Here is a 21882-nt window from a genome sequence, read left to right as displayed (position 1 = left end):
TAAGAAATTCCATTACAGTTCACAATTAAATTTCTAGCAGATTTTTTTTTTTTTTTAAAGACAGTGGTTAAAAGCTGGTGGCTCTTCCAGAGGTCAATTACCAGCACCCCCATGGCAGCTCATAACTCTTTTAACTCCAGCAGACCCTAAACCAGAAAAAAGAAAAAATTCTAAAACTTACATGTAACCATAAAGTATCTAGACTAGCAAAATATTATTGAGGATAATACTACAGGAAAATGAGCATTACACTAGTTAAGACAGCATGGTACAAGCATAAGGTTACACTAAACAGATCAAGAAAAAAAAAATGAGCACATGCTTTAATCCCATCACTTGGGAGGCAGAGGCAGGTGGATCTCTTGAATTAGAGGCCAGCTAGTCTAGACTACAGAGAGTTCCAGTATAGCCAGGGCTACAGAGAGAGACTGTGTCAAATAGCGAGAAGAGAAGAGAGAAGAGAAACTAAATTTGAAAACACTTGTAGAGAAAGGTATAGGCCTATAGCCTCAACTACTTGAAGAAAAAAAAAAAAAAAAAAAAAAAACCTGATGTGGAAGATCACTTATACTATAGAGTTCAAGTCTAGCCTATGCAAGGGATTGAATCACCATCCAAAAGAGGTAATAAACAACAAAAAACAAACCAGGGAGAAATGAACAAGATGGAACTTTAACTATGATTGTAAGCTGTCATGTGATTGCTGGGAATTGAATCATGAACCTCTGGAAGAGTAAACTCTTTAATGTTGAGCCATTTATCTCTGCAGCTCCAGGAAATGTGATTTTTAACAAACTATAAAACTATAAAAACAAGTGGTTCTCAATGTAGAAAAAAATTAACCTAACCCTTTTTATCATCATTTCACTATATATAAATATCGAGAGAGAGAGAGAGAGAGAGAGAGAGAGAGAGAGAGAGAGAGAGAGAGAGAGAGAGAGAGAGAGAGAGAGAGAGAGAGAGAGAGAGAGAGAGAAAGCATGGGAAACGAAACTAAATTCCAGAGTCCATGGTGACGTTTTCCTATAATATGAGGCAAAGGCAGGTGGATCCTTGAAGCTTATTAGCCCTCCAGTCTGGTCAAATTGACAAACTCCAAGTTCCAGTGATAGATGCTGCTTCAAAAACATAAAGAAACCCAGAAAGATCATCTGGGGTAAATATAAAATCTATAACTGCAAAGGAAAGGAAGACACAGACTTTCTGTATGACCTATTGTTTAAGAATTCTTTATTTTTTCAAGATTTATTTTAATCAAAATAACCTAGTTTATGAGTATTTTGTCTGCATATGTATCTATGCACATGATTCAGTGGCCCAAGAGACCAGAAGGGGTGTTCTGTTCTCTAGAACTTAAGCGCCACCTTTCCAATCTCTATTTTAACTTTTTACAATTATGTGTGAGGGGAAGGGGAATGTGTATGCTAGTGCAGGTGTTCAAAGAGACCAGAAGTGTGAACAAGAGTTAGTTAGTTGTGAGCTGCCTGAGAGGGTGCTGGGAACCAAACTTAGGTTTTCTGCAAGGTCAGCATACCATTCTCGCTACCTCTCCTCACCTCCTTCCCTCCTGGGTAGATCCTGGAACTAGCTCTGTAAAATGTGCTGGTGTTAAACTCTCAGAGATTCACATGCCTCTGCTGCCTGAATGCTAGGATTAAAGGAGTGCGCCACAACTGGCTGCTTTCAAAATCTTTTACAATTTTAGATATTTTTTAACAATGGGGATAGTCTAATGAAAATTAGACTATCAAGGCAAGCATGCTTATGACTTTGGCCAGTATCCAGTATCCAAAGATGTTAGAACTCAAGAGAAGTAGACAGGCTTAGCAGTGAAGATCTGCAAGTATGAGCAGAATAGAGTTTTAAATGTCTCATTAATATGTGTGTAATGGAAAAAATAATCCATATTCACTGTTTTTTTTTTTTTTGGGAAATGAAAATGATATATAGAGCATATTAATATAATCAACTGCAATTTTCAAACAGCTCCTTCTTTCTGGCTAACTAACCATGTTTCTCCTATTGTGACTTATCTTTCTTGATTTTGTTAGAGGAAGGGGGTTTCAAGACAGGGTTTTGTCTTGTGTTGTCCCGGCCATCCTAGAACAACCTCAGTGAACTATAGTTCAGCCTGATCTACATAGTAAGATGCTGTTTCAAAATAACAAAAAAAAAAAAAAAAAAAAAAAAAAAAAAAAAATATCTGAATGGCTGTTTAGTATTTTGTAGTTCTCTTAAGCATTCTAAAATACTTACTATGTATCTCAAAGACATTACTAGTTTAATATTTCTTAAGAGTACTTCCTTCTAATGGGGAAATTAAATGGTGAATGTTTTGCAAAATAAAGTCCAAATACAGAAATAAGAAAGTTAAATATATTTGAGGTCACACTACTAGCATAACAAAGAAACTGCTTTTTGGACAGGGCATACATACCAGTGATGCAGTTCGTATAGTTGCAAAGTGTTCTCTGTTACGATAATGTGATTTGTGACGAGACACTTGAGGTGGAGACTGTGGATCTGATGCTCTTGTTCTAGGATCTCCTTCTTCTCTGTAATTTTCCTCCTCCTTAAAAGAGAAAGGAGGGGGAAAAAAAAAAAAACCCAGAAAATATTTTGTAAGGTGAAACATTTTTTGAGGTTCTAAGTAAAAAACTAAAGACAATTTTAATCAATAATCTCCAAGAAAAACGATTTTACAAAGTAGAAATATTATTGTTATTTTCAACAGAGTTAGCTGAAATAATTTCCAGAGTGAGTGAAAAAGCAGATTCAACATACAAAACATACAGTTTTAGATTTTATATATTAGCCAAGTGGCGGCAGAGCAGAGGCCTTTAATCCCAGCACTCAGGAGGCAGAGGAGGCAGATCTCTGAGTTTGAGGCCAGTCTGGTCTATAAAGTGAGTTTCAGGATAAGCTTGAAAGCTACAGAAAAACCCCATCTCAGAAACAAAGGAAAAAAACAAAACCAGCAACAACAACAACAACCAAACCCCCCCCCCAATAGATTCTATATATTATAAGCAAATGAAAAATCTTGAGCTGGAGAGATTGCTCAGTGACAAATAGCATGTATTTTCTTGCACGGGACCCAAGTATGATTCCTAGCACAGACATTAGGCAGTTTACAAAAACCTTTGACTCCAGATTCAGGGATCTGACACCATTGGCTTCCTGGGAAAACTGAACTCATTTGTATGTACCCCCCCCATATACACATATTTTAAAATAATAAAAAAGAAACTGAAATGCTTTAATGTAACTTAAAAACAAAATAGTACATGTAATGTTTCAAATAATGGTAATTAAAATATTAAACAATCTTGAGTTTTAAAAAAATACAGTACAACACTATATTATTGCTTTGTTTTCTCTGATTAGCTTAAGGTTATATTTATAATATTTCTGCCGTTTGTCTAAAATAATAGAAAAAGTTGTAAAAATTAAAGAAAAATCACTGTTACTGGGTGTGGTGGCTGCTGCCTGTGGCTGAGGACTGCCATGAGTGTAAATCCAACTTTTTCTAGACCATGTCTCAAAAGAAAAGGAAACAAAGCTTATTGGAATTTTTATATGAACAATGATATTACAATTTGACCATCATTAATAACAGGTTGTGTATGTGTATATGTTAAAATATAGTATAGCTGGGCATAGTGGCATACACTTTCAATCCCAGCATTTGGGATTATGTCTTTAAGTATATGAGTGCTCTATTTGCATGTATTCCTGCCTGTATGACAGAAGAGGGCATCAGACAGAACAGGGCATCAGATCCCATCATAAATGGTTGTGAGCCACCACATTATTGCTGAGAATTGAACTCAGAACCTCTGGAAGCACAGCCAGTGTTCTTGAAAGCTGAGGCACCTCTTCAGTCCCAGGCAGATAGATCTCTTTTGACTTCTAGGCTAGCCAAGGCCACACAGCAAGACCTTGTCTTTTAAAAAGAAAGGTTAACAATTTTTTCCCTTTAGTCATTATAATTGGCACCAATTACATTTCGACGTTATAAAACTACCAATACTCAACATCACCTCAAATAGAAACTCTTATCAATTAGCAGTATCTTCCATTTTGTCACCTATTCAGATCATGGTAACTTCTATTTTATCATTTATTCCATAGGTTTTGCTATGCAAAACATTTCATAATAAAATATTCATCCATTTGTATCTGGATAATCTTGAGCCCCCCCCCCTTTTTTTTTTTTAAAAACAAGGACTCACTATATGCCTAAAACTGGCCTGGAATCTATAATTCTCCTGCTTTATCTTTCTAAGTGTACTACATACATTGCAGATTCTATTAAATAACATTGTTCCTATTTGCAGGTAAATAATACTCCATTAGATGTATGTGGTAGCTGAATAAAAATGGTCCCATACTCACAGGGAGTGACACTGTTGGGACATATGGCCTTTTTGGAATAGGTATGGCCTGTTTCAGAAGCTCAAGTCAGGCTCGCTGGCTCCCTTTTCCACCCCCTCCCTCTTCCTCTCTCTCTTTTCCTCCTTCCCCCTCCCTCTCTCCCTTACAATCATACAGAACTCTCACTGACCTCTCCAGTACCATGTTCACCAGTGCTTGCTTCCATGCTCCCTGCCATGTGATTATAAACTAAACTTTTGCTCTGTAAACAAACTCCAATTGGATGTTTTCCTTTATAAGAGGTGCCTTAGTGTCTCTTCACAGCAATAAAACCCTAAATATATATATATACACACACTATAATCCATTCATCTGTTGGTAGGCATATGGTTGTTCCCACTTTTAAATAATTATGCCTAATAACTTCTAGATAATACCAGAAGCTGTAAAGCTAAAAAGATCATTCTTAGTTGCAGGGCCAGGAGGACTGCTCTAAGTATAAGATCAGTCAATGCTACGCAACAAAACTCAGTCTTTAAAAGACAGGTAAACTAAGAACATGGGTTTTTTTCTTTTCAATGAAGGATTTCTCTGTATAACAGCTCTACTAGTCTTATAGTTTTGGAACTTGCTTTGTAAACTAGCCTGGCCTCAAACTCATAGAGATCCACCTGCCCCTGCCTCCAGAGTGCTGGAATTAAAGGTGTGCCAGAATAGTTCTATATTATATTAAGTTCCCCTGCCAAGAGTTACCACACTAGTCCAAGATGACCAGCCTGCTCTGAATTGAGCTAAGGGTCACGTGTATGCTAGGCAAACACTCTATCACTATGCTGCACATTTGGTCCTTAATTTGTCAACATTCTTGAGAAAATTAAGAAATTTATACTCAAAACTGCAGAGGAGGAGGACTACGGAGATAGTGCAACCGAGAGGCCTTGTTTGGAAACCTAGGAAGATGAGGAAGTGATCAAAGAAAATGTTCAACTGGGGCTTCCACATGTGTAAACATACCAACACATGTGACATGCACAAACACAAAAAATTTTGCAGAGAATGTAGCAAGCACTCACATTTACTAAACTCTAAATTTGCAAATTCAATGTTGTATTTTAAATATTAAAGTGGGTACTGCCAGATAGTGGTGCATACCTTTAATCCCAGTACTCAGGAGGCAGAGGCAGGTAGGTGGGCCTTTATACGTTCAAGGCCAGCCTGGTCTACAGAGTTCCAGGAGGATCAGGGCAGTTACACAAAGAAACCCTGTGTTGCAAAAAAGAAAAAGAAAAAACCAAAAAACAAAACCACACACAAAGAAGAAAAAAAGAAAAAAGGGGGAGGGAGGTAGAATTCTACAAAAGTTGCCGCTAGTTCATTATTTAAAATCAACTCATGTTCTAATTGTAGCTATTCATAAATTTCAAATATGTATTCTTGCTATGTCCAAATGTTCTAATCAAAGGTTATATGGTATTATCTATATTTTTATCCTTTCTAAAATAGTTTCATTACCTTTTTGTATTTCAAAACAGTTACTACTCAAATTCAGGTAACAGATCAAACTTCAGACTAGGGCTGGAGAGATGACTCAGAGGTTAAGAGCACTGGCTGCTCTTCCAGAGGTCCTAAGTTCGATTCCCAGCAACCACATGGCAGCTTATGACTATCTATAATTGGTTCTGGTGCCCTCTTCTGGCCTATAGGTATTCGTGCAGACAGCATTCATACATGATAAATAAATCTTTAAAAACATACAACAACAAAAAGACCCTGTCAGAAAAACCAAAATGAAAAACAAAAAAAAAAAAAAAAAAAAAAAAAAAAAAACCACCCAAAACTTCAGGCCATTGCCATGGAAAACAAAAATGATCCAAAGTGTTTTTTAGGCATAGAGTGAGAGTGGCAGTGGAGGGGAGGTCTTCGTCCTCTATGTAACCCTGACTTTTAAAGACATACGATTATCTGTACATTTTGAATGCAGGTGTCCATGGAGTCCAGAATAAGGCATTATATACCCTTGTGACACAGATGCTTGTTGTGGATGCTGAGAAACAAACTAAGGTCCTCTGAATAGCAACATATGATCTTAACTGAGCCAGCTCTCCAGCACATCCAAAATGTTTTCTTTTTTCCTTTTTTTTAGGGGTAGTGGTGGTGGCACACAGGGTCATATCTACACTGATGGCCTCAAATTTATTATATAGCTGCTATATACTATAAACAGTCCTTTAGTTCCCAGTCCTTCCAAGTGCTGGAATTCAGATGTATGCCACCACATACATCTAAACTTCTTAAACTTCAAATAAATCTGTTAATCCCTTGAAGAAATGATGGGTCAAAGCTGAGGGTTGTTGTTGTTTCTTTTTTTTTCTCCCCCAGGGAAATGCAAATACTCACAGGTTTTAAGTGGATAACAGAACTGTTAGACATCACTGTATGGTCTCCCTCCATCATGTCTAGCTCACTCTTGTCATCCGAGGCATCTGGAAGACTGTTAACACTGCTGCTTTGGCTGCTGGCACTGATAGACATACTGGGAATGGACTGATTACTTCCAACACTATTCACTGTTCCTGTCCGGCCAACACCATGATCTTGTTCCTAAAGGAAAAGAGCATTAAATTAAAAAGTCTCAATTTTTTCCCAATTATACATTAAAGAAGAGAAGCCTGATGAACACAAACAGGTTTCTTTAGAAAAAAAAAATTAAAAAGCCTTCTTGTATCATTTTCTATACAATGTAAAAGGGTTGGATAGAAAGTATATATTAACAAGTTTTTTTTTGTTTTTTATAAAAAGCTCAGGACTAAACCTGGAGCCCTAATGAGTTAAACCCCAAATTCCTATATTAACAATATTAAAGATCTTTGTTTATAACTAGAATTTCAGAGAATTGATGGTAAGAGCACATATATTGGAACCAGAGATATAAGTATGTTTGGCTGGACAAGTTGTGTAAGAAATCAATAAATCAAACTAAAAATTTGTCTTATTTTGGGGAATTATACCTCCTCTTCTTCCTGTGCTTCTACCGCTGGTCCATTATGTGCCTCCTGGAAAAGGAGTTTCTTCATCTTGCGATACTGCAGATTGTCCAGCTCTCTTACTGCATCTTTTGTCCTTTGAATAAGATCTATTAACACTGTTTCCGGGCGTTCTCGAAGAACAAACATGTGCTGCAAGGGCAGAAATAAAAACAGGTTGTATCTTTTCCTCATCAGTTCAAATATCTTTCTTTCTCATAATCTATGGCTGTTATCTTGTGGTACACAATCCATACAATCTATAGCTATCTAATTCTATTACATCTATCACTTGATATTTAGAAGTAGTCATTTCCACATTCAACTTATGCCTACATAAATACTCTTGAATGAAATTCTGACCATGATATATTTAGTTGTCAATGAAAATATAATTGAAATCATCAAAGCATATAAATTTTAAGAAAATCCACCACTGATTTTAAGTGATGCATACCTAAGTAGGAAAGTTTACTAACAGTAAATTAAGTAATAATCAGAACCTAGACATTATGGATTTCTTTTTCTTGAGACAGAGTTTCACTATGATAATCAATACTGGTTTTAAACTTGTGATCCTCTTAGTGCTGAAATACAGCCATAAACAGCCATGCTCAGACTATCAAAATGTGTTCCTAGCTTTAGTATTCAATTGGTCAGGCTTTTATTTCTGAGACCATAGGTGAACTTACTCATTGGAAATACAAAAGCAGTATGGAAATTTTTTTTTAGTGTTTTTCTATACATTCTGATTGTAAATAATATGATCTGTTCTGAAATTCATATAAATCTTGTGGAAACTCCATAGTCAAGTTCTAATTACTTCCTAGTCTTTCTTTTTTTCTGTCATTCATTCATGGTGTTTTGAGACAAGATTTCTCTATATAGCCCTGGCTGTCCTGGAACTTACTCTTTAGACAGGGCTGGCCTCAAACTCTTGAGATCTACCCGCCTTTGCCTCCTGAATTAAAGGCATGTGCCACCACTGCCTGGCAATACTTTTCATTTTTATTTTATGTGTATGAATATTTCATCTACATGTGTCTTGTGCAGCATGTGCATGCAGTACTCTGAGAGGCGAGAAGAGGGCGACATATGCTTTAGTCCTGGGTGCTGGGAATCAATCCTAGGGTCCTCTAGAATAGTCAATGCTGAGCCACTTCTTCAGAACCTGATCAAGATATTTTAAGAGAGTTGGGGGATGTAATTTAATTGATAGAATTTGCCTAGGATTCACGATGTCTTGAATTAAATCCCATTTCCACATAAGCAAGGTAAAATAGAGAACAAAATACTTGGGATTGTAAAGGCAGGAAGATCAGCAATTTTGAGATCATTCTCAACTACAAAGTAAAAGTTCAAGGCCAGCCTAGCATACATGCGATTCCCTCTCAAAAGAAGATGCTTTAAAAACCACATTAAACAGACTATGGTGGTGCACACTTATAACTCCTGCAATGGGGAGGCAGACAGGAGGATCATTGAAAGTTCAAGGTCAGCCTGGTCTATATTTTGAGTTCCAGGCCAGTCAAGGCATGATGAGACCTTGGGTCAAAAAAAAAAAAAAAAAAAAAAAGGAAAAACGCTACATTAAAATCAGTAAAACTATTATACTATTACCAGTATTAATTAAATGGTCAGTACTCAAATGAAACATTTTCTTGAAAATGGCCAGTTAAATTGAATAGAGTGTACATTTTAAAATATAATATTGTAAATTAAATTTTTGTAAGAAAGGAGTATGAATAAGTAATTGCATACATATCTATATGGAGGTAAGAAGACAACAGGTTTGAGTCAGTAAGCTTGATGACAAGTGCCTTTATTCACTACGTCATCTTATCAATCTAAAGCTGCACAATTTTTATAATATTTCATTGCTAAATGAGATCGTTTGGATGCCAGTATCCACAACAAACTGAAGACAAATGGAGGAGCAATTGCTAGTTTATAGCCTAGCTGAGATCCTGCCTCAGAAGAATGGCTTTCTCTCTCTGCTCGCCCACTTTCCCTCACTTTAAAAATCTTTAAAATAAAATACAGTATCTAAGGTAAGTTATCAATGCCAGGGGCATGGCTCAATTGGAAAATGCTTGACTGCTATTCTCAAAGTCCTGAGTTCAATACGCAGAATCACAGATATAAGTTTCAGAAGATAATAACAATACAGAAGTATTAGTATTTGTAGCTAGTGGGTTGTTCATGCCAGCACTTAGGAGGCAGAGTCAGGGAGATCTCTGAATTCAAGGCCTGGTCTATACAGCAATTTGCAGGACAGTCATGGCTACAGAGTTGAAATACTATCTCCCAAAAAAAAAAAAAAAAAAAGCTGGCGAAAATAGTTGAATAATAGTTAGTACATGTTTAACATGTAATCCTATTTGAGTGCCAGCACGGGGGGGGGGAGGGGGGGACCAAAAAAACTTTTAAATTATTGTTTTTCAACTATAAACTTTATTACACGTGTTTATTATTCACGAGGAGGGGTACAACATAAGCACATATGCTGAAATCAGTTCTCACTTTTCACCATGTGGATTTCAGGAATTCAATGCAGGTTGTTAGCTTTGGAAACAAGTGCCCTTACTGACTTACTGACCCCAAATTTAGAATTTTAATAAATTTAATATAGTTAATCCTGATTTTAAAAAAACCACCAACAACAAAGCATTTCAAAATCATTTCTGAAGGGTTATAAACAAAGTTTTACATACTGACCTTTAAAAGTTCCTCTGATGTAGGGCGATCTTGAGGGATTTTCTGGAGGCAAGAATCTACAAAGTTGCGAAAATAATCAGACCTATTGTAAAGAAAGTATCAAGTGAACAAATTGCTATTTCCTTTTAAAAACAAATCCAAAAAGGAACAAGCCTGCTCAGGGGAGGAAGAATGGAAAAGAAATGATAATATAATTTCATCTATTCAAAGTGATCTAAAGCAACCAATGACTCTTTTAACTTTTTCCAAAACCAGACTTACAGAGATCATTTAAAAATCCTAGGCTAGGGGTATAAAGCCATGGCAGAGTGTTTATTTGGCTTTAAAAAAGGAAAAAAAAAAAAAAAAAAAAAAAAAAAACTTGCTCCTATATATTTACCTATCAGATTATTGATATTGAGTCAAAAGAAAGGACATCTAGAGTTTTTCCCCATTAAAATATGCTTTCCCACTCTCTTTCCCCCTTTCTTTAGGTACCAGGGTATCTGATTTGTACTTTGGATTGTTTTCAATAGAATATGTTTTAGGACATCACTCTTATTCCCTCTTAGAAGAGGATTTCAAAACAGGTCTTTTCCGTGTAGTGCTGGAGTCCATTCTGCAGACCACAGAGGAAAAGAGCATTTTTAAACACTGAGCAATTGCTGCCCCTCACCAAAAGGATAAGACTTCCATTAAATGTAGAAAACCAATAAAGAAACATTTTTAAAATACTAAAGCCTATAATGTATCATGACAATATTACTCATGGGAGCTCAACGACCACCCAATAAATAATTACTCCATCAATGTTTAGCTCCAATATTAAAAAGGTAACAGTTTTTTTTTTTTGTTGCTGTTGTTTGGTTTTTGAGATAGGATTTCACACTATAGCTCACACTGGACTTGGACTTGGAGCAGTTCTCCTGTCTCATCCTCCTAAAGGCTGAGATTATAGACTTGTTTTTCACTGCACAATTGGTTACAAGTAAGAGTTTACCTTACTTCTCAGGAGAGACCTCATGGGCTTTTTATATAATGTTGGAACTGTTAAAGGCTACGGAAACTTTCAGAGATGGAATAATACATTTTGCATTATGAAATGAAGATGCAAGTTTAGGACAAAGTAGTATAATGTTGACAGGGGAGAATAGTCATGGTTAATCCTATCAACTGGACAGAATTTAGAATCACCATGGAAACACACATCTGAGTGGGTCTATGAGAGTGCTTCCAGAAAGGTTAAAATGAAGAAGACCCACTCTGAATTTAGATGGCACCATCCTATGGGCTGGAATCCCAGACTAAATATATAAGTCAAAGCAAGCAGGCTCCAGCATCCATCTCTTTCTACTTCCTTACTGAAGACACAATGTATCAAGTTCCTACCATCAAACCTCCCCCATCATGATGGATTATATCCTTAAACTGTGATCCCAAATAAACTCTTCATTCTTTAAATTGCCCTTTGTCAGGTAAATTGTTACAGAAATGAGAAAGGCAACTAATGCATAACTTTTTTCAACTCATAACAATTCTAGTCTAAACTTGTAAATCTCTTCTCCATATACTACTTTACATAAAGTCTCGTCAAATCAAAGACAGAAGAAAAATCAGAGCAATGAGTGAGTATAACATTGTTAGCCAGAGTGTATTCCAGGGTTTTAAATAACCTAAAAAATTTTTAAAGAATCAAACCATTTTAACCATGTCTTACGCAACATGAATGATAATCTATTTTTCAAATAATGATCACAACAGGTTATAACAATATGTACTTTAGCTATAAAAATTAATGCTTAAAAACGCTATTAAATTATTAGGGTTATTTGTGCACCTAAAATGTAATGGAAAAGTGAACCTACTTTCTTTTCAGGTAGTATATTTACTTACATAAAATTAAGTCACCTTGATAACGATTCACATTTTATCAATATTTACATAATTTTCAAAAGTGTTAATATCTTGTAGGAATACTTACCATTCATTAGACTGTAGTGTAGGGGATTCATTTTGGGCTATGTGATATAAGGCACTCATTGCATTCATATTAAATAAAGGAGGCTTCCTCTCCGCTATAAAAGAGAGGAAACCTTTCTGTTAAAATGAGAATATATAAGAATACTAAAATGTTGATCAAGTTTTTAAAAACATATTTTAAAAACAACTTAATTATCAATAAAATATTGTAAAAAGACCCCCCTCCCTTTCTTTCTTTTCTTTTGTTTTCTTTTCTTTCCTTTTTGGGAGATAGGGTTTCTGGGTAACAGTCCTGGATGTCCCGGGACTTGCTTTGTAGACTAGGCTGGCCTTGAACTCACAGGGATCTGTCTGCCTCTGCCTCCTAAATGCTGGGAGCTAAAAGATTTAAAAAAAAAAAAAAAAAAAAAAAAAAATTTTTTTTTATTTATTTATTTTGTGTATATGATTGACTTGTCTTTGTGTACACCAGAAGACAGAATCAGATTCCATTATAGATGGTTGCTGGGAACTGAAGTCAGGATCTCTGGAAGAGCAGCTGTGCCATTTTTCCAGCACATAAAAAGAACTTTTTAATGTGACTCAACTAAGATAAACTACTAGCTCTGATGGCCCAACATTCCTAAACACTTCAGTACACAAGAACATTTTTCATAAAAAAAAAAAAAAAAAAAAAACACATGGTATACATTAAATTATGCCACCTAAATGGTATTGTCACTTGAGACCAAACCCCATTGACATTTGGTTCCAAAATCCCAAAAATGCTATATGTAGCTTTAGTCATTTGTGCAGTGCAGGCTTACCTAGAATGCATGGCAATCCTTTTATCTCAGTCTCTCATGCATGAAGGCATGAATCATCATACCAAACATTTAATCTCAGAGCTTAAAAGCCAGAGGCAGACAGATCTAACTAGATCAAGACAGATCAAGACTAGACTGGTTTATAAAGTAAGTTCTAGGACAGGCATGACTACACAAAGAAACTCTGCCTAGAAAATATTGGGGGGGAGGGGGAGGGAGGATGGACAGACAGACGGACAATGGATGGATGGATGGGGTGTTGGTGAGTTCAAGGCCAGCCTGGCCTACAGAGTGAGTTCCAGGACAGACTCCACAGCAATACAGAGAAACCCTGCCTCAAACCCCCTCCCCCCCCAAAAAAAAAAAAAAACAAAAAAAAAACAAAAAGAAGACAGAAAAGAAAGGACTATTATAGAGATTACTAAAGATATTTGGAATGAATGGAAGAATAACATCCATTTCTGTTATTATTGAGGTCTTCAATTAGGCAGATTTGACTACCCTATTCTCATCTCTTCTGGGTTTTTATAATCTAGGATAGGTTCAAACTTGCTTATGTAGTAGGGGATGACTTTGAATTTCTAATCATCCTGTCTCGGTCTTAGTTTTATATGGTTCAGGAGAATCAAAGCCTGGGCTTCACTCTAGGCAGGCATTCCACCAACAGAGAAGTATCTCTAGTCCTTCAACTGACACTTAACCCCAAAACTCCAGAGGCAGAGGCAGGAGGATCTCTGTAAGTTCTAGGCCAGCCTGGTCTACAGAGGGAGTTCTAGGACACCAGTGCTGTTACATAGAGAAACACTGTCTCAAAAAAGAGTAATTAATACATATAATAGTGAATAACTCATGAATAAGAAGCCATCTATGATAGTAAATATGGTTATATTAGATATATTCTAAGTGTTAATCATTAATGTCAGACATAAATACTTAAGACCACTGAAAAATTATTTTAGAACTAGTTTAATAGCAAATATATTTAATCTAATATATACTAGGTTAACATAGAAATCATCAGATAATCAAAGCAAAAGCTTTAAATGATTTAATTTTCCCCTTAAATCAGAAAATGAAAAGATGGCACAATGGTGAAGAGAACTAACTGGCTGCTCTTCCAGAAGACCTGAGTTCAATTACCAGCACCCATACAGAGGTTCAGAACCATAAGCAACTATAGTTCCAGGAGATCCAACACACTCTCTTCTGGTCTCCTTGGATACCAGCACACACATGGAACCTGGACATACATGCAGACAAAAATACCCATACACACATTATTTTTTTCAATAAATTGTGATCTAAGATAAAAACCTAATTTAATACGTAACTGAAATAAAACACTGGATCAAAACTGGTCGCTCATACTTTTAATCTTAACATTCAAGAGGCAGAGGAAGGTGGATCTCTGGGAGTTTGAGGCCAGTCTGGTCTATATATCAAGTTTTAGGCCAGCCAAGGCTACACAGTGAGATCCTATCACCAAAAAAAGAAGAAAAAGCAAAAAGCGTAGTTCTAGTAATAAAAAACTATGCTTACCTAATTCAATACATGTTATTCCAAGAGACCATACATCAACTTTGCCATCATACTGTCCTTCATCCATGGCTAAAATTACTTCTGGGGCCATCCTAAAACATACAATATTCAATCAACTTAAAAGTTTTAGAATGAAAGTACCATCAACATAAATAACATTGGATTGAACTCCAGCCAGTATATGTAAACATAAAAATTTTTACAATGGAAAACAAATTAGAAAACATGATACTCACTCTTAACATCTGTCATGATCATTCAACAACATTGCAAAAGAAAAATCTCAAAGGGCTATTTCAGAATTTCGTTACAAAATTCTATTACTTGCTTGAAATATTGAAATTTACTATAAGCAACAAACACTGTCAGTTTGCTTTACCTGAAATGAAAAGGAAGGGCCAAGACCATAAAATTGTACCCTGAACCTTTAATGTTTCTTTTAGAAACTGAACAATCACAAGTGTCTCATTACGGGCTGGAGTGGTGGCTCAGCGGTTAAGAACACTGAATGATCTTCCAGATGACCTTGAATTCAATTCCCAGCAACCACATGGTGACTCAAACAATCTGTAATAAGATCTGGTGACTTCTGGCCTGCAGGCATACATGCAGACAGAATGCTGTATATGTAATAAATAAATCTTTAAAAACAAACAAACATCTCTCTAGCATGCTTCTGAGACTTTACATGGCAGAGTAATATACCATCAAAACAAATCTTTGATAAAATAAGAAGAGAGATGAAAAAAAAAAAGATGCAGTGAACCAAAGGTACTAATTTTAGAATATACAAAGTTTAAATATCTGAAAAATTATTTTCTTCAATTTTTTTACCTACAGATACACATAAAATTATTTATAAAACAGAACTGATATTACCTAGAATTTCAATTTAAAAAAAATGCCTGGGGTAGAAAGTAGGGAGGGCAGAATTAACCATGTGATAAAGTTATTGAGCTGGGTAGCTGGGATGAAAGATGTTATCCTACTTCTATTTTGATTTACATCTGAAATTCCTCAAGCAGAAAATTCAAAACAAGAAAACCCCTGCAATTCAACTGCCAGTCTAAGTAGCAATACAAAGAAAATCTGCTTTCATAAAACAAAAGCAAGAGATCAGGGATGCATATCACCCCCAACTAAATAAGGAGCTTAAAGCCAGTCAGAGCAACAGGAGACATTATCTCAAAAAGGTGTGGTGCTGCAGCAGCAGATATGCCTTAGCAGTTATAAGCTCCTGCTGCTGTGCTGGAGATCTATCTCAGTTTGGTTCCCAGCATCCACATCAAGAGGCTCATCTATAACTCCAGGCCTAGGGCCCTGGCGCCCTCTTTTGGCACAAGGGTATCCCATATATGTAGCATACACGCACAAAGACACACACTTCACAAACTTATTAGGTATAAACATAAAGTAAAAAATATCCAAAATGATAGTATATTTTTAGGAAAATGACATCTTAGAGGTTAATTATGAGCACCAATACCAGATAAGACTATTCTTACCAATATGGCGTCCCCACAAAAGAATTGGCAGGGGAGGCCATGGAAGCAGATCCAAAGTCAGCAAGTTTCACCTGTCCTGGTTCTGTCAGAAGGATATTTCCTGCTTTAATATCTCTGGTTTCGGAGACACAGAAAATTAGTTAACTTCCCTTCACTAGGTTATATTTAAAAATAATAAAACCAAAAATGTAAGATAGTAGAAAGTAAATAAAAATCAAGTACTGCAATAATTTCACATTATGATAATAAAATTAGGCAATAAAAACAAAAGTCAAGTAAAAATATAGTTAACAGAATAGCTAACAAAACAAAAAGTAGGCAACTGTATCACACTGCCTGTGTTTGAGCTTGTTTATAAGTATCAACAATGGCTTTGAAAATATAACTTAAAAATCCTTTCATGATTTCGTAAGATTTCTAAGTATCCCTTTTAACATTTTTCTTTTCTTCTGGTTTCTTCTGTGTAGCCTCTGCCTCCCAAATGCTGGGATTAAAGGCACACCAGCATTAAAAAAAAAAAAAAAAAAAAAAAAAAAAAAAAAAGTAAATTGCCTCATCTTCCGAACTTGGTTTATAACAAAGAATAACAAAGAATTATCCCATTCTCAAGCTGTCACTTAGTTTCTGGTTAAAATTGAGATGAACACTGAAGCACATGGATAACACACTGTCAATGGTCCCAAACACACTACTTAAACTAAGCTATAAGGATATCTACACAACAGAAATATGTGTTCCACAGATGTTAGAATACATACTTAACTTTTAAAACTTAGAAAAAAACAAGTTTATAAGACTTACTGATTCTTGTTATAGTACATGTAATACTGAGTATAATACACTTTTATGTGTCGTTTTTCTTATTAATAGGGAAAGTACTTTCTCCCTGCCCATTGTGCTTATGTTTGTGTATGTGATTGGCACTAGGGATTAAATCCTAGGCCTTATGCAGTGAGGTACTTTGGAGATGAGAAAACATACTCCAATTCTGTCACTCGCTCACCTGCTACCGTATAAATTTCTCTTTGACTTTTCACTTACACTCAACTAAAAATAATGATAATCCACTGACTCAAAATGACTTTACTATATAGTTTAATATTGACTGATTGGATCATGTTATTTTTTTAAATGTTAATATCTATCTAAAACAGTCAAAACTAATAGCAGCGCTAAAAATTGCATCAAAATGTTTTTTGTCCATGTCATAAAAAACAATGGAATAAATCTGCCATTATCAGTTATCAGGAAGGTAAAGGAGCCATTAAATTCAAGCTCTAATCTATTTGGCTTTGCAAATAGATTAGATGGCTTAGGGAAATTATAGTCACAAATTAGAGTATCAATTGTCCAAGAAGACAGACCCTATGGTCCCTAATATGCCCCTTCCAGTTTGCACATTAGGTAATTCTACAATTAGGTTCCATGAAATACATATGCTTTAGGAAACAGCAACACACAGGCATAATTAAAATTATTCTAAACAGGTGTACACAATGTTCTTCCTAATATGTCAACAGTTTAAATAGTGTTGAGTTTATGCAATTTTTTTTTGGCTAACGTAAACAAAAATCTCAGAGACACTGAACTATAGGGGTGGTAATTTCAATAAACCATTTGGTTGTCAATATATGATAGTTTTCAAATCACTTACCTATGGATCATTGTATGAGAATGTAAATAAGCTAATCCCTGGAGAGCACCATGTGTAATTGCTGCTATTTCCACTTCTTGTAATGGCTTTTTATGAACTGAGAAAAGAAATTTGAAAATAATCACATAGAATTTTTTTTTTTTTTAAATATACAGGAATAACAAGGGAGGCTAGTGGGTAAATATGTAAGTCTAAGGATCTGAGTTCAATGCCCTAAACCCACATAGTGGAAGGAAAGAAACAACTTCTTCAAATCATTCTCTAACTTTTACACATGCACTGTGGTACACATGCACACAGATACAAACACATACACATATAAAATAAAATTACTTCTAGATGAATATACAAATTAATACACTGGTAGTTTGTTTTTAGGTCCCACCCACCCTACTCCTCCAGACAGGATTTCTCTGTTACAGTCCTAGCTGTACTGGAACTTACTCTGTAGACCAGAATGCCTCCCAAGTGCTGGGATTAAAGGCATGCACCACTCCTACCCAGCTGACACATTGGTGTGCACAATGTGTGTGTGTGCCCAATAGACTATGTGTGATGGTCAAAAGAAAACATTGCTCCTCACCTCCAACCTTGTTTGAGGCCGTCTCTTTGGTATTTGCTGTTCTGCATATGCCAGGCTATCTAGGTCACAAGCCTCCAAGGAATTTCCTGTTTCTACCTCTACCTCCCTCTGGAGCATCGGAATTGCTGAAGCACACAACCACTCCTAACTTTACTTGTGTGCTGAGGATTTGAACTCAGGTCTTAATACTTGTGTAGTAACTGCTTTATTCACTAAGCTATGTCCTCAAGGGTAATTTTTAAAATCCAGTCATTTAGCAAGAGACAATTTCCATGGTGATAAAACAAGGCCAATAAACTTTGTAACTAGAATACACTTACAAGAGTTAGTAATATTCAGTCAACTAATCCTCTAAGCTTAATAATGCTGAAGAATAAACTTGATGAACATGAAACAAACAAGATGTTCCCTCTTTATTTTTACTTTTTATCAATAGAACTGATCAACCTGAATGACAAAGAATTTTTTTTTAATACATATAGTTTTCTATGAGAAAATCTGCCTATTTTGTATGGAAAATGGAAGAGGCAAGGGAGTTTATACTTTCTGCAAAATTTTATAGTTAGTATTAATGTTGTTTAAGCTCTCCCCACCCCCTTTTTTTTTTTTTTTTTTTTTGTTTGTTTGTTTGTTTTTTGAGGCAGGGCATCTCTGTGTAGCTTTGGATCCTGTCCTGGAAGTCACTGTATAGACCAGGTTGGCCTTGAACTCACATTCACCTGCCTCTCCCTACCCAGTCCTGGGATTAAAGCTATGCATCACCTGCCCAACTTACTTTGTTTTAGTTTTTTTGAGATAGGATTTCTCGTGTAGCTCTGGCTGTTCTTATACTCATTTTGTAGACCAGGCTGGACTCAAACTCAGATATACATGCCTCTGCCTCCCAAAATCTGGGATTAAAGGAATGCGTGGCCAACTCCTGACCTAAATTGTTATTTTATTCTAACTAATAAACAATAATCAAGGCCAAGAATGATGGCATATGATTTTAATCAAATCAGACAGAATACAGACAAAGGTAGATTTCTGTGAGTTCAAGGCCAGTCTAGTCTACACACTGAGTTCCATGACCTTCAAAAGATTCATAAAAGGACCCCTGCCTCAAATTCTCTTTTCTTATTTATCTAGCTATAGCTTTTTCGGACAGAATTTTTCTGTGTATCCCAGACTGTTCTGGAATTAAGTCTGTAAACCAGGCTGGCCTCAAAATAAGAGATCCACCTGTTTCTGCCTCCTGAGTGTTAGGATTAAAGGTATGTGGCCACTCTTGCCTGATTTCAAAATTAAACAATCAAAAATCAACAATCAAACTTAGCTTACCTTCTAATAAATCTGAAGCAGAACCCAAGCAATACTCCATTACTAGCTGCATGGGAAGAAAAATTATAAATGCATTAAAATACATTATAAAGATTTAGTCTATTTGACATAAATATGAAGTCAAGAAAACAGTCTGAAGTAAAGCAAACTTAAGCTATCATCTACATTTACAATACAGTTATATATTCAGTAATTTGTTAAACTAAGCTAATGGTTCAGACATGGTGACACTTGCCAGTAATCACAGCACTTGAGATGCCACAGCACTTGGGATGCCAAGGCAGAAAATACAGAGTCTAGGCTACATAGCAGAATGTGTCTTAAAGCTATCAAACAAAATTTAAGAAAATAATAATACTTGTCTTCTAATAATGTTAACACAAAATATAAGCTGTGTATTGCATATATACTTTCCTATATAAAGATATAACTATATGTAATTACATCTATAATTAATCCTATTCTTACAATACAATTCCACAATTCTCTAGTAAGAGTTATTCGGCTTAAGGAAACGTCATTTTCACTAGGATGTATCACAACTACACAAGGATCTTTGTACTTAAATACACCAACACACACTTATGCCAAAAGGGTATGTTTACTTGCATTCTCAAATAATGGTACTGCTCTTGAGATGGTATTCCTTAAGTTATGAAAGTAAGTCTTGAATAGTTGTTTTATCTGATAAAAGAGTTACAAGAATACTGTTCTTACGCTCCCAGGATGAACTAAATCTTTCAGGTCAAATGTTAAAATGTCTCAGACATTATGCTAAACCAAAAGCAATTAATTTACAACAAGAACAGAACAAATACCAACCCATGCGGTGTGTTCCCGTAAATAGCAGCCTTTATATTCTATACTGTTGGGATGTTTTATTCTTTGTAGAAACTTGACTTCCTTAATAATATCCTGCCATTTCTATGTGGAGGAAGAAAAAGGGGGACAGGAAGAAGAATTATGAACAGCTGATTTTACTTGGAAAGATACATAAGAAAAAACAAATTTTACTATATTTAAAAAGATTACAAGAACATACAACTTTATGATCTATACTAAAAATGTCAACGTTTAAAATAATTATACTCAGCCCACTAATTATACAAGATGTGAAATATTTAAGGAGAAATTTCAGTTTGATAATATTCAAATATCAATGAATCCTACTAAGTTTGCTAGCAAGATGGCTTTGAAGTTAAAGGCACTTGTTGCTCTTCCAGAAAACCTGAGTTCAATTCTTAGCACCCACATAGCAATGTCTAACTGACCTCTAGAGCACCACCACAAACAAGGTATACAAACATACATACAGGCAAATATTCATGCACATAAAAATAAATCTTAAATCATAATACTAAAGCTCAATACTGATATAACACACATGGGTTTTCTTTCCCTCAGAAGTAGAATCCTTTTATTTTCTTTAAATAAGAATATATTTAAATTAAAATTAATTTTATTGTTTTTTTTTTTAATTTTTATTATGTATACAGTGTTCTGCACACATGGGTATGGCTATAGGCCAGAAGAAAGCACCAGATTTCATTACAGATGGTTTTGAGTCATAATGTGCTTGCTGGGAATTGAACTCAGGACCTAACGGCTGAGCCATCTCTGCAGCCCAATTTTATTAATTTCTTGAGCATTTCATAAAATGTATGTATTTCCATCATATTCAACTCCCCACCTTGGACATTTCCCATACTCACCCCACCTCCCTACCCACTCAATTTTGTGTTCTCTCTCTTTCTTACTTTAAAACCAAGCCTGGTCTACAGAGTAAGTTCCAGGACAGCCAAGACTACACAGAGAACTCCTGTCTTGAAAAACCAATAAAACAAACAAAAAAGTCTTATCCAGTTCAACTTGTGCTACCCAAATACTTTTGGGTGTTAAACCTGCCCTAGAAAGGGTTGACCTACAAGGGGCCATGTCTTTCTCTTTTTTCCTTTTTTTTTTTAAATAATTTGTTTAACTTTATGTGCATTGGTGTGAAGATGTCAGATCCTCTGAAACCTGAGTTACAGGCTGTTTTAAACTGTCATGTTGGTGCTAGAGACTGAACTCAGGTCCTGTAGAAAAGCAGTCAGTGCTCTTTTTTGTTTTTGTTTTTCGAGACGGGGCTTCTCCATATTGCTTAGGAACCTGTCCTGGAACTAGCTCTGGAGACCAGGCTGGCCTTGAACTCAAGAGATTGGCCTGCCTCTGCCTCCTGAGTGCTGGGACTAAAGACATGTACCACCAACACCCACTGCTCTTAACCACTGAGCCATCTCTCCAGTCCCCAAGGGGACCACATTCATAAAGAAAACTGACTCTACTTCCTCTAGCAGCAATCAATTGTCACCATCCTCTTCTTGCTTACCTGGACACCAGGCACATATGCTGCATAGGA

At 35.7% G+C, this 21882-nt stretch overlaps 1 protein-coding gene across 2 annotated transcripts in view; it reads right to left on the bottom strand.

Annotated features, from left to right (window-relative positions):
• Taok1 (TAO kinase 1) overlaps nt 1-21882 on the bottom strand; it is a 103049-nt gene that overhangs the window by 17681 nt on the left and 63486 nt on the right. For both annotated transcript variants that reach the window (XM_051179932.1, XM_051179931.1), the window contains exons 4-13: nt 20307-20408; nt 19485-19530; nt 17582-17678; nt 15928-16041; nt 14423-14514; nt 12079-12172; nt 10119-10200; nt 7386-7553; nt 6775-6978; nt 2438-2572 (exon numbers count right to left, since the gene is read on the bottom strand). In XM_051179932.1, the coding sequence (XP_051035889.1) occupies nt 2438-2572; nt 6775-6978; nt 7386-7553; nt 10119-10200; nt 12079-12172; nt 14423-14514; nt 15928-16041; nt 17582-17678; nt 19485-19530; nt 20307-20408 (1134 nt within the window). The remainder of the gene's footprint in view (nt 1-2437; nt 2573-6774; nt 6979-7385; nt 7554-10118; nt 10201-12078; nt 12173-14422; nt 14515-15927; nt 16042-17581; nt 17679-19484; nt 19531-20306; nt 20409-21882) is intronic.

Source organism: Phodopus roborovskii, unplaced genomic scaffold, assembly GCF_943737965.1.
Source record: "Phodopus roborovskii unplaced genomic scaffold, PHOROB, whole genome shotgun sequence".
Taxonomy (NCBI): Eukaryota; Metazoa; Chordata; class Mammalia; order Rodentia; family Cricetidae; genus Phodopus; species Phodopus roborovskii.
The sequence above is the reverse complement of the archived record's forward strand: the minus strand, read 5'-3'. Positions and strand labels throughout refer to the sequence as shown.